The sequence below is a fragment of the Talpa europaea genome (assembly GCF_964194135.1).
Source record: "Talpa europaea genome assembly, chromosome: 3".
Lineage (NCBI taxonomy): Eukaryota > Metazoa > Chordata > Mammalia > Eulipotyphla > Talpidae > Talpa > Talpa europaea.
Window position 1 is genome coordinate 109,012,216 of NC_140069.1, and position 13,665 is coordinate 109,025,880.

At 36.7% G+C, this 13,665-nt stretch overlaps 1 protein-coding gene across 1 annotated transcript in view; it reads right to left on the reverse strand.

Annotated features, from left to right (window-relative positions):
• GRM3 (glutamate metabotropic receptor 3) overlaps positions 1–7,273 on the reverse strand; it is a gene marked incomplete at both ends in the record, with an annotated part of 84,406 nt that extends 77,133 nt beyond the window's left edge. The window contains one exon of the mRNA XM_084230359.1: positions 6,806–7,273. Within this exon, the coding sequence (XP_084086485.1) occupies positions 6,806–7,273 (468 nt within the window). The remainder of the gene's footprint in view (positions 1–6,805) is intronic.
• Positions 7,274–13,665: the final 6,392 nt, after the last annotated feature.

The window sequence follows — 13,665 nt, forward strand, 5'->3', positions numbered from 1 at the left end:
TGTCACTAGTAACACAGGTATTTCCGTAATACACCAGGTGGTGATGTCAAAAATAGCGACATCACAATTTTAGTGTTCAAAGTCCCACTGATATACTGCTTAGAGTAACAACATTTGCTTAGAATTTAACTGCAGGTGCTTTTGGAACATTATTCTTAAATTCCCAAAGTCCACTAATTAGAAAAATACTCTGTGAGTTTTCAGCTGCATTTTTTCATAGACCAATAAAAGCTCTTTTACTATGTGAAATCGATGGCTTTCATTATTATGAAGTGCTGACAGTTGGTTCTTTCCTTATTGAAATATGGAGCTTTGGACATATCAGTCCATTAAAAAAGGCACATATACACTGGCAATTTGGAAAGAGAACTTTGTGTTGTAAAAACAAATTCATATCTTAAGTTGAACTGTGTCAGGAACCTTATTCCAATTAGCTTGCCTATTAATCTATTATCATAGTAAAATGCTTGTTAATATTTCAAGAATGTCTGTATTCCTTGCTTTTCATCCATGACCTCTGCCAGAGACACATGACCTGCAGTGTAAGCTGGTTCTCAGCCAGAGGCCATTCTACTGCCCTGAAGACAGTGGTCCTGATGGTAAGACCTTGTCTTTTCACATCGTATTCTCCAAATAAACATTTGACAGAAGGAGAATTAATTAAGAAATAAATTAACTGCAGAGCAAAGAAAAAAAGTAGTGCATCCTAGATAATTACCTCTGGTGAGAAATTTCTACAATGAAAAAATTGTTAACAAAAGCATTTTTTAAGTTGCTATTGCTGTTGACTTCCACCTGTGAAAAAGACCTGGGACAGAATTGCCCTTTTTTGGAGGAGGGGAAGCAGGAGCAGTGGAGGGAGGTCTCAAAAACAATCAGTTTTTTGAGATTGCTTTAGAATAAGAATGTCTGGGGAGGAAATAATTGAAAAGATTCTATTTGAGATAAGTTTTGAGTCAAGTTTTTCTGGTGCTTAGATTATGTGAAGGGTGATCAGGATAGCAATGTGGGAGGCAAGCTCACTGGTTTCTAATGTTAATTCCAGTACTTGTAATAATAGAAACTTGAACTTGGTACTTGTTCTGTATGAATCTCAATTCCTCTTACAACTGTTTCTCTTGGACTGGAGATGTTAAAATTTTAATTAAAAAAGGCAACACCCCCCCCCACACACACAAAAATCCAATCACTAACCTATCTACTAAAATTTAAAATGTTGAATACTTATTATGTTTGAGGTACTATTTTTACTGCCTTTCATGTGTTTTCCCATTGAATTATCAGTAACCCTGTGAGAGAGGTACTATTAATAGCTCTATCTTATATATGAGCAGAGAGACAATGAAGAGTTAAATAATTCTTGTCAGTGCATCGAGTTTTAATTGCTGCACTGAAATTTTGCAAGAACTAAAAACATATCATTGTAATGTATCCATGCAAATGTTGTATTCTCAATGTTAAATTCACTAAATGCAACTATCATTTATACCTTTGTAGTAACAGAGACACTAAAAATAGATTAAAAAATAGATTTCTAATGCTCACTCATTTCTTAAGGAAGGGTAATGCTTCCTTCCTTTTTTATGTTAGCAAGAAGCACAGTATTTGGCAGAAAGTCACAGCACTCTGCCTGTTCTTTATGTGGAGAGACTGCATGGGGCCAGGGTAAATAAGCCTGGGGCTCCAACTAAATCCAGAATGACTCTGGGTGCCCAGCAGTGTTGACTCTTGGGTAGTCTTCTCTGGAATAGTCAGGAAGAGCACAAAGGGAGCTCTACCCTAGATCTGCTTTCTAATCAAGGCCTCTTTTATAGCACATATATAGGCAGTGGAGGATGGGGGAATGGGGACACTTTTTTCTACATGCTTACCTTGCTACATCCCTTGTCTTCTGCCAATCTCAGTTTTTCATTGTTGGAAAATACTAACTTTTCATTTATGAACTTGAAACTGATCTGGAATAGGTAGGCTTTGGTTGTGATCGCCAATCCATGATTCATTTAGAGATTTTCAGCTTTCTGGACATGTAGCTGATTATCATCCTGTTAATTCTTTCAATTCAATCAAAAAACATGTACTCTGTATGTTTTTCTAGGAGCCCTCATACAAAGACAAAATGATGTGACTCAAACTCAAATGCTTATAGTACTCTTCAGGTAGATATGTAGGAGTGGAATAGCTGGGTCGTATGGTAAATCCATTTTTAATACTTTGTTTTCCATGGGGGCTGGACTAGTCTCATTCCCACCAACAGTATTCGAATGTTCCTTGTTCTCCACACCCTCACCAATACTCATTTGTTCTCTGGTCTTGTTGATAGGGATGGTTCTCATAGGTGTGAGATATCTTTTCATGGTTTTGATTTGCATTTTCCAGACAATAAGTGGTAATTAGCAATTTTTATGTACCTGTTGGTCATCTGTGTGTCTTCTTAGGATAAGTACCTGTTTAGCTCTTCTGCCCTTTCTACTAGCTCAGCTTTTGGGTGTCATCTTAACTAAATCCTCACTTATTCTGAGGTCACTTTAACACTCAGGGGCAGGGAGAACACTCAGGAAACATTCATGTTCCAACTAATAGGTATTCCAGGTAGGCAAGAAAGACTGAAGAAATGATACAACCTCTAAAAAGATTGAGGGGACATTTTTGGAACATCAAGGGGCATTTTTGACTGGACAACTTAGGAGGTCTAAAGTCGGACTACTTGGAAAAGAAGCACAGACACAAATATTGCTTCAAAATAACTACCAGGTAGACAGTTGCCTAGATCAAGGTAAGCGACCTGATTCTCTGCTTGAATAAATATTATTTTCCCTGAAGTGGGTGGATTTCAGGTTTATAGAGAAGAGCAGAATATATTCATAATAATGCTTTGAAGAAAAACTTATTCACCAGTAGGGGTAAGTAGACTGCATGTAACATTTGCTGATAAAGAAGTATTTTGAGCTTTCATTGATTACCAAATTAAGAAATCAATACTGCTGCTTTGCAAAAGGGACCACCACAGAGTGGTTTGTCTTACTTAATAAGAGCATTGGGAAATAATTATCCAGGTCTTCATCAATGGTAATACAGCTTAACTCAGCAAATCATTAAGAATTCTTCCCTTCATGCAGTTTTCACTAACTGCAAACACTGTCTATTGTATGAACTAACACAGCAGGGGTCTCTCCTCTGCCTCCTTGGAGGAGAATTCAGTCTTCTTGAGTGGGAAGATAATGAAAAAGGAAGCTGAGGGAAATCACTTCCTGAAGCAATTCTGCCAATAAAGCAATCCAGGCCCAGAAGGGGGAGATAGTAATATTTAAACTGACCTAACCACAGAAGGGAAGATGCACACACAGATATCATTTTCTAAAATTCTCTCTCTCAATAGGCAATTTTGTGACAGAAAATTGTGCTCTGGTTTGGGACTACAATTAAATAATAGGAAGTTTTAAAATTGTGTGGTGGTGAAGTTGTACCAGAACATTTCTTCTGCAGCTTCAGTTTCTGGTATTTCCCTGCTCAATTCCAAAAAAGACACTTTCTAGTAGATATTCAAGAAATTGAAGTTGGTTACAAAAGGGTGATGGTATTGACTGACAGGAAGCATCTCTATGGCTACCAGCTGCACATGTCACAACAGTTACCATTTTCCTGTTGTATAATCATGTATCAGGGTATATGATCTGAATCAGTCTAAGAGCAGCAGAAGGTGAGTGTCAGAAGTACCCAGAAAAATCCTTTCTCCCAAGATATATCCCTCACTAGTGTATAAGAATGCCTTAAATTCACTATTGGGAATGTACTGCTCAGACTACTGTTGTTTATTCTTTTTAGAATCTTATTAAAAAGGTAGAAATGATTCAAAAGGAAGACAAATTATTAGCTCTATAAGAGCTCCTAAGTTCTCTTTTCATTTATGATACCTAGCTGAAAACAAGGCCCTGTGGATAAGGGGTCCCAGGAAGGCTGTCCGGAGGTCACTGTATAGACAAATTGCTCCTCCACCCAGTTTACCATGGCTTGGACCAGGTCTAGTCAGAGCCAGCGCAGTCAGGACACCTCAGGGCTTTGGAGGAGGGAGAGAAGCCCTTTCCCTTGTCTAGCTCACCCCCTCATTCCTCTCAAGGCTTTTGTCCCCTTGCACATGAACATTTGCCACAACAGTCTGATCAGTCACCTCAGATCCAGCATGTCATCCACACTGTGGTCCACTTAGCTTTTCTCCAATGCAGCTTCATTCTGTCAGTCATATCAGACCTTTCTAAAGGTCATGCCTTAGCTTGAGTCACATGAGCATATTCTGAATTGTGTTTACTTTGATTTCATAGTAATATTGTACTCATAGCTGGATTTTAAGTTTCCTGAGGCCAGTGCTGCATTGTATATTATGTAGACGGTCTCGCTAACCCCCATCCTTGTCCAGATCACACAGAAGGAGATTTATATAGATTGGCTTCTGATGAATTGCATGGGGAACTGTAGAACTGCATGGCAACTGGGAGGGCCACAGAGTTGGTTTTAGACGTACTGGTTTTAGATGTGACTTTCCCTATAATTTTAGGGACATAATAGTTAACATACTGAATATGTTAGTTTTTTGAGTGGTACACTTCCCACAGTTTCTTTAATTTTATCCTCTCAGCAATTTTTTGAGTTAGATGCTGTTACCCTTATTTTGTAGGTAGGCTAGTAAATGCTGGAGTTGGCATTTAAGCCCAAGTTATTTTGATAACAAAATCTATTCCCTTTTCAGAATAGCATAATAGTTTTGGTTTATTTATACTATGCTGACACAAGCCATATTAGCATTTGTGATTTTGTGGTGATATGGATCAAATAAATGAAGTAACAAGCCAGGCCCTTTCCTGATTAGGAAGTCTTCCTCACTTGTGAGTAAGTACAGGGTTTTAATAGGCCATATCCCTTCCCCGCCAAATACAAAATCTCATCTCTTTTGAGGAGTACATATGTAGTAAAAGTGTAACTATATTAACAATAGCTGTTTTCCTGGCATAGTTTGTTAATTATTTTGGAATATATACCTGGTATGAGTGTTTTTTTACTTCATTGAGAAACTAAGGTCAGAAAGACCTGTATGTATGTATGTGTGTGTCTGTGTATATATATACACAGACACACACATACACACACAGAGTGTGTGTGTCTGTGTGTATAATCCCTTATTAATAGATATACTGTAGATATTTATAAAGTGACTGGCACTTAACTGGTGAAATTATATTGAAGAATGACATATATATTTTTACTTCTCTCTTCCCAAATAGCAAATTCCATTTCCCTGATTCAAGTACAGAAATAGTTGCAAAATTAACATGATATGCTTTGAGATGTGCAATATTTTCTATCCCTCTAAAGGAGTCAAAGGGTGTTTATGAAAAACCAATTACTCTAATTACTCATAATATGAGTGTATGTTCTGAAGAAAGAAAGAAATTTGAAATAGCTCATTTAGAGCGGCACAGAATTGTATGTAGAATTTTAAGTGCCATGAATCTGGGTTATAGAAATAAGGTTATTCCAATGCAAATAGAGTCAATTTAAGTGGTTTGTGTCATATAAGTCTACACAGTGCAATACGACTTCCTTCAGTGCTTAGCAGTTTCATTGTAGTAATTTGATAGGAGGCAAAGTATGTGACTCTTAGAATTATGAACTTTTGTTATTGTGACATTAAATCATTAGAAAATATACTCATCTTCTAATACATAGAAATCATATGGGATGGTTGAAAGTGCACAGACATATAAAAGACATACATCAGTTCTAGATCTTGTGCAACCTACCAATGGAAGTTTTCATGTAAACAGTCTTTCTGGGGCTTGGGAAATTAGACGGTTGAGTTAGACTTTTTTGTAGCTGTTTCCCATCTCTGTCTCTAAAATCCTATCTTGTTGCAAGTGGCATTATGAGAGTTTAAACAATATAATCATTTTTTCTCTTAACAAAAAGTTGAGTGCCAATTATGAGCTTTTTATTTTGTTTAAGTTGCATGTTATATATATATAGTATTCTTTTGCTTGCTGGCGGGGGTGGGGTCATAATTATTTGACTTCCCTTCATATTTTCAGGTTTATACCAGGAGAAATTTTTTGTAATTTATCTCTAAACAAAATGAAGCTTTAGTAAAAAGTGCTATGAAACAAAGAGATCAGAGATATTGTATCTTCTTGTGGCTGATTTTATGGATGGCTTTAAATCATTATTTTCCTTGGATCCACATTCTTTTGTGGTATGTTTGCAGCAGTTGTCTTGTGGGTGGGACATATTTCTCTATACCTTGACTCCTTGGCCCTGTGAGTTACTCTGATAAGGGAATGTTAGCAGATGTGATGGAGCAGAAGTTGGGTGGGGCTTGTGCAACTAGTTTGCGTTCTCTTGCATCTCTGCTCTCACTCTGAGAAGAACAAACATGGGCAAGGTCACGGATTCCATGTGGTGGATAAAAGACAATCGGGGGCATAGCCACCACCAGTGAACCCATCTTTGATCAGCTCACTCCAGCTGATCTTTAGATTTGTAAATCATGATAATAAATAATTAGGATTTTAATTCACTGAATTTTAGAATAGTTTGTTATGTTACAGTGGCTACCTGATATAATCCTGAACAATTTTTATCACCAGAGACAGAGAAATGTTCTTTCTACAGACCTATATGATCAAATGCCCATGTGTATGAACAATTACGCTGCTAATATCATCCATAGATGAAGTTATTAAGATAGTTTCCTTTTGATCTCCCAAGACATAAAACCAAAGAGACACAGGTTTTTAGCAATAGCGCTGGGTGATCTTACCTGTATGGAAACACTGCTGTAAGAACCACCAATGACCCCTGCAATGAGCAGTGGAATATTCTCTTGAATGGCGTAGGATCCATCAGGACACATATACTCAGCTTCATCCACTTTTGTCAAAGATGCCCTGACAAATTCCAGTGATTGCTCTAATGCATAAGTATCCCTGGAGCATGTATCCAAAATGTGAACACCCAGTTTCACTCCTGGTAGCAAATAATTGTCTTTGTTGATTTCATCAATAGCAAACAACATCGCTTCCAGGCGCTGGATTCCTCGATCTTCATTTATTCGCCCACATTCTTCAGCTCCAGTGCCTTTTTCATTAATAGGAAATAGGCCCCCCAAAACAAGGTCACCTTCTATTTTAATCTCCCTCCTCAAAAAGTTATGGTCCCCTAAACAAACTAAAAATCCCTTTGAAAACAAAGCTAAAGTAAGAACTTGGAGTCTTGTCAACATCTTCATGAATCCTGTTTCCGTACCTCCCGAAGATATGAATGGATGGAGCCAACGTAGCCCGTTAGTCCGCCTCTCTCATTTCCACACTGGGTGTTTGGCCTCTCCCAAACAAGGGAGGAACAGACTAACAGAGTCTGTCACCAAATTCCTAAAGAGATAAAAATTATATGAACAAATTGTTAAAGCAGCAGTGATTCATTGTTGGTCCCAATCAGAGACATTTGATAGGATAACGATTACCATTAACTACACATACCCTGCCCCACTGCACCAGGTGCTCTCCCATGAGTATTCTTGCTCAGCCCCCACAACACACCATGTTATTGATCTTAGTGGTCCTGTCTCCCAGAAATGGACACTGAAGACTAAAGAGGTACAGTGACCTGACGAAGTATAGTTAGAATGGACGTAGTGGTCAGGCCCTGGTTTTTCTAATGCCAAGTGAAGCGCTTTCTCTACCGAGTCATTTGCTTTGTAATAGTAGGGAACCAACTAGGACATGAGTCTTTTTCCAGCTACATATATAAGTCACCCCTTTTAATCCACTTATCCCTTCCCATGTGTCATCAACACAATTATAACTCTGTCATCGTTTTTTGCATTTCTACCACTGCATCCCTGTCCTCCCTTCATAGACGAGTTCTTCAAAAGAATTGTCTGCAGTATTTCCCCACTTCTCATGCCACTTGCTTGAAGTCCACTGCAATCAAGATACTTCCTCCCCTGCTCAAACAAAATGGCTCTGTAGAGACTGCTCTACTTGCTGTTTACTTTGCTTGCCTACCCTCTTTGCCCCTAGATGAGGTGCGTGTAATATTTTCAGAATCAGGTGAGAGGAAAGATGCAGGGAACTACTGGAGCATTGTCTCGCAGGGTATAGTTGAATTCCTCTGTGTGTGTGGTTGAGTGTACCTTTCTGCTCCCCTCCTTTTGCACATGCTTATATTTTGGTGGTTTAAGAAAGAAGGAAGCTTTCCTGGCTACTTCTTAACTGAGGATTCTTGAGATCCATACCTCCTAAGGCTCTCAGCTAAATTAGCAAATGTTCACAATCTAATTTGTGTCCCATTGAAGGAGATATCCTAATGTATAATCTTACTTGCCATTCAGAGAGAGTCATTGTCATTCTTTATCAATTTCCCCTTGCCTATGTGTCAAAGAATTTACTTCTTAGAAAGTTATTCTTAGATTCCACAGTCATTTCCCTCGTTAGCTGTCAAGTCTTACTGTTCACCATGCCTTCCGTCTCTAAACTTAGGTGTCAGCCATATTGAACTATATTCACTGCACAGGACACCTATGAGGTTGATGACCCCTGGCCTCCACTCATGTTGTTCCTTTTTGCCAGGAATACACTTCTCCATCAATCTCTTTGGTAAATACCCACTTACCATTTAAGACTCGTTTCAGTACCAAGTCACATCATGAATTCTTTCCCATCTTCCCTCCCCAGGTAAACCATTTACTTCCTGCTTTATATTCCTGTTGCAGCTAGTTCAAGAAATACTTGCTATTGCTATCATAATTCATACTTGTTTCCTTGTCAGCTACTTGGGAATAAATGAAATGTCACCACATTTAGGATTTTTAAGGTATGAAGAAAAAAATGAAACTCAGCAACAAAAAATAGAGACAGGAACTATCCCGTGTTTGCTTCAGTGTTTTTGACATTTCTCTGATGTCATGTTAGCAGTGCCCTTTAAGGCCCAGCTTTCTACATGCTTTCTGTTCCTTTCATGTGCAGCAAGTGATGGGTTGTTTTCTTGAGACACAATAGTCAGCTTGGTTTTGTTTTGTTTATTTATTTAGGTGTGAAACTTGGCAATGATGGCTCAGTGTTAACTCAATAAGCCTCTCTGGGGAATCTGCCACAGGGCATGGGAAAATCTAATAATAATAATTTTTTTAAAAGTTGATACTACAGTAGAATTTTTTGGTTTTATATCAATTTCTCATCTGTCTTTGATCTTTATGTGCAATTCCCTTTGAAGCAAAACTGCCATGGAAGGCAAAAGACACTATGATCATTATCGCTAATGATAAGCAGAAATTGCTCTATAATATAATTGTTTTATGTGCCTAGTAAAAGAGAATAGTTAATTAAAAGAAGGTCATCAACACAGTTTCACCGTGTATCTGTGAAAAAAATGTAGATATCTCTTGAAAATGAAGAAAGTTTGACTACTCAAAGAATGAAGATGACTTACAGTTTATGGAAAATTTAATTCTCCCTTGGGAACTGTGCTAAATCAAAGAAGTCTTCAAATGAAACATTACTTTACAGGGTCTCCGGTGGCCTAGTGGTTAAGTCTCAGTGCTATCACTACAATGGCCTGAGTTTGATTGCTGGCCAGGGAGCTAACCCACATATGGCACAGCAGACCTCTCTTGTCTTGCCCACTGCTCCCCTTAGCAGTGTATTTCAGTAAATCTGCCTGTTATGCTTCCCACTCTTTTCTGGTGGATATTCTCACTCCTTGCACCTCTGCCCTACACTCCAGTTCTTCTATGCACACAAAAAAGTCACTTAAAGTAGTATGTATTAACCTACTTGTCTTGCAAGTAGGGACTGTATTTTATTTATCAGTGTGTATCTGGGGCCTGGAATTGCATTTGCAACCTAGAAGATATCTTTTAAAAACAACAAGATCTTGTTTTATTTCATTACCTACCAAGTCATCCCAAGTGCTCTTACCTTGTTATACTCTTTGATAATAGGACTCCCAATAGGTAGAACTATAGGAATTCCTTTGTTTATACATAGGAGAAAATGCTGCCTTTGTAGTTAGAAGTTGCAGCTGATTTGAGTCACTATGAGACCAGGAGAGATATGACCCTTACATGTAGAGATATCAACCTACATTTACTTCCTTAGTTTACAGTCAGGAGAATACAAAATTAGGAACATGGATATGATTCTATTTCAAAACTTCAGAGATGTAGTTACTCATCAAACATTTATTGAATGCCTACAATGAGTGTGTGAGTCAAGAATAGGAAACCCAGAATATAAACTTCAGTTGCATATAATTTGTTTATAAAAATTAACATTATCACTATTATTAAATCACATCCTCAACGATTAGATATTTTTATATTTTATATATATATAGAAATCATTTAAAAGTACTCATTTCTGTTTCTACCAATTATATCAATCATTTGGAAACCAGAGGTTTCCTTTAACATATAATTGTTATTAAGTGCTTGACTTAATAAGTAATCCATTACATGCTGCATATATTATATATATTTAAAAATTAGACATACAGATCTTAAAAGTAAGTTGATTGACAATGGTATCATGTGAAATATTTTTCCTTTAAGTCCTCAAACAGGAATTATGTTACTCTTTAAGCAGCATTTAATGTAGTCTTTCAGAATGACAAATTAAAAATCAATTACAGTAATGTTTGAATATTAAATACACTTTCTTAATATTTTCTTATTTACCTTTCCTTAAAGCAGAATTTATAATGATTAAGGCTGTGGGCCATGCAGAGTTTTAAAATACTTAGCATTCTTTAAAATCAAGCCCTAAGAAACTGAAAGAAGAGGAAATGAAAATTTAACTTTGAAAAAAAAAAAAACAAACATGCTTAATTCAACGCAACTGTTTATCTCTGTGTAACAGCTTATGGGATTGTGGGAGAGGGCACCAACCACCTCTTTTCAGGTTCCTTTCATTATAAATCAGCCAGCAGCACATTCCCCAGATAAACAGGCTCCCTACTGCAGCCACATTCATATGCAGCCAGAGAATTGCAGCTCTGCAGTCAAAGTTCTCCATTCAGGGATGATGAGTGATGTGTCAACTATAAACAGGCATGTGTAGCTCTCTCCGTAGGCAACCTGCTCACCGATGTTTTATTAATAGGTGCATTAATAGAATCTAAGATGTTTGTTTTGAATATAACCCCTGGAATACTTGCGCAGGAAACATTTCTGTACTCTGCATATACTAATACATATTTTACTTCCTCTCATGTCTTGCCCAGGGATTTGGTGTTGGAAATGAATTCCAGTTCGACTCAATGAATTAATAGTTTACTGGGACAGACACAAAGCCAGAAGCCATGCTCACTCTTTCCTAAAAATGAACCCTTAAGTTGCTGAAGGAGCGCTCAATAACCGATGCCTCTGGAGGAAATTAGGATTAGTGCGAAGCATATGCAATTTGATGACAAATTTGATTATACATTTTTCAGCTGCTGGAATTATAGACAACAAAATGACATGACACTTGTTTTTAGGTTACCATTTTCAATTGGGTAAACAGAGTTGTAGCTACAATGGCATTTTTAATAGCAGTATGTGTTATTGTAAAATTCTAACTTCTTCACTAGGGAACAAAGGTATTTTTTCCAGAAGTCTGTAAGAAGCTATTGTGAGTGGATGACTTTTAAAACTCAGCCATATGAAGTGGAGGTTAAAATTTCTCCTCCTTGTAGCCTTCACATTATTCCAGCTGCAAGGAGGTTCCTCTATTTGCTAAATACCTGTATAGTTTCTGCTATATTTATCATGATTAGCATGTCTTGCTTTATATTTATTATAGTTTTTTTTTTTAATTGAAAATTGTTTTTCTCCTCACTAGATTATAAGTACAGTGCCTTAGACATTGTGTTTTCCACAGGGTCTCACATATAGTTATCAAATGTTAGTGAAATGATGAATTCCATGTAGCCTTTATGTTTTTCAGAGATTGATCTGGAGATTGAAAAAATAATTTAGAAATTCCAGTCAGACAATGAAAAACATTCTTGAGGAGTACTGTTCCTCCCCCAAATTACTCCAGTTTAAAGAGGTTTGAAGTGACTTAAAAAACTTAGGTTGAGTAGTAAGAATGAATTGATCAAATCTTTCTTATGACTTTATTTTATTTACACAAAAAATAAAAGAAGTCCAAGAACCCTAGGTGACTACACTGAAGAGGGGGCTTGGATGATGGAGCCAGGAAGATATATTGATGATGATGCCAAAAAAGGGAACTAAATGCCCACTTCATTATTTGGGCTTCAGCAGCTCTTCTCCCCCCAGTTCATATGTCTTCTTTCTTTTATCAGCTATATTTTTACAAATATTTCTAAATATTTCTTATTTAGAGGTATGGTATGGTAACATATTTTTATGAGGTAGGAAAAAAGAATTTACAATTTTGCTAAACTTTGGTCCTTAGTGTAATTGTTAGTAATTTATTTCCAATCAATAATGTTAACTTGGTTGGGTCCTTCAATATAGACTACATGAAAAATTTATTCCCTTCCCTTCAAAGTAAATATTTTCTTAAATACCACAGTGAACAGTATTTTCCACTCTCTGTGTGTATTTGTGTGTGTTGCCATTTCAGCTGTTTTTTCATCTGCAAGTTTCCTAACCTCATTACAAAGCCTCTGAATTGGACCCTTTCCAAACTCCCTGCAGTCTACCTCTGTCCTTTTCCTCTTAGAAGCTGCCAAGTCTAATAGAAGTTACAGTTTTGTCAGCATGAACAGAGAGAATAGAACCTGGGTTGATCAAAAACTTTCTCACTGAACTCTGAACAGAATGGTTAAAGGGGAAGAAATGGAGAAAAGTTGTTTATAGGAAAACACTTTAACCTATTGGCAATATTAAGTGACCATCAAGTGACCATTATTAATATTGTTCTGTGTGTATACAGACCATTTTCTTATGAGATGTCAAAGTATTTTGTATAGTGAATGAACTCACAGTTAATAACTCTAGTTCATGGTGAAATAAACCTACAGTCCTTGCTTTGGCAGCACATATGCTAAAATTATAGAGAAGATTAGCATGGCCCCTAAATCAGGATGGCATGCAAATTCTTGAGGTGTTACATATTTTGAAAATTGGTAAAAGGAATTAATCATGTGGTGAAGAATGGAGTTGGACTTTTAGTGTGGAACGTAAAGTATATATACAGATGTTGATATTGTTTAATGATACAGCCCCCCAAATCTATTTAAAATTATAATTCAATGTAATTTCAATAAAAATTAAAAATATTTAAGCCTAGCAAAACTAAAAATAGTTATTTAATTACCTGCTAGGACAACACTCAAAGCTCTTCAATGGAAATGATGTAATTGAGACTGCCTAGAATATAACTCAAAATAACTAGGATACTACAAAAGCTGTTTGACATATAAGAAAGCAGGAAAATGGGAGCCAGAGTAAAAAGAGAAAGCACTCATTAGAAATAGGCCCTGAAATGATCTACATTTTGACATTAGCAAACAATAACTTTAAATAGGCTATTATAAATATGCTCAAGGAAATAAATGACTAGATAATGAACCTCAGCAGACAATGGAAACTATTAAAAAATCAATAATCTTTTAGGAAATTTGAAAACTCAAAATTACAAAATGAAAATTTCACTGTGTGGGAGTTCT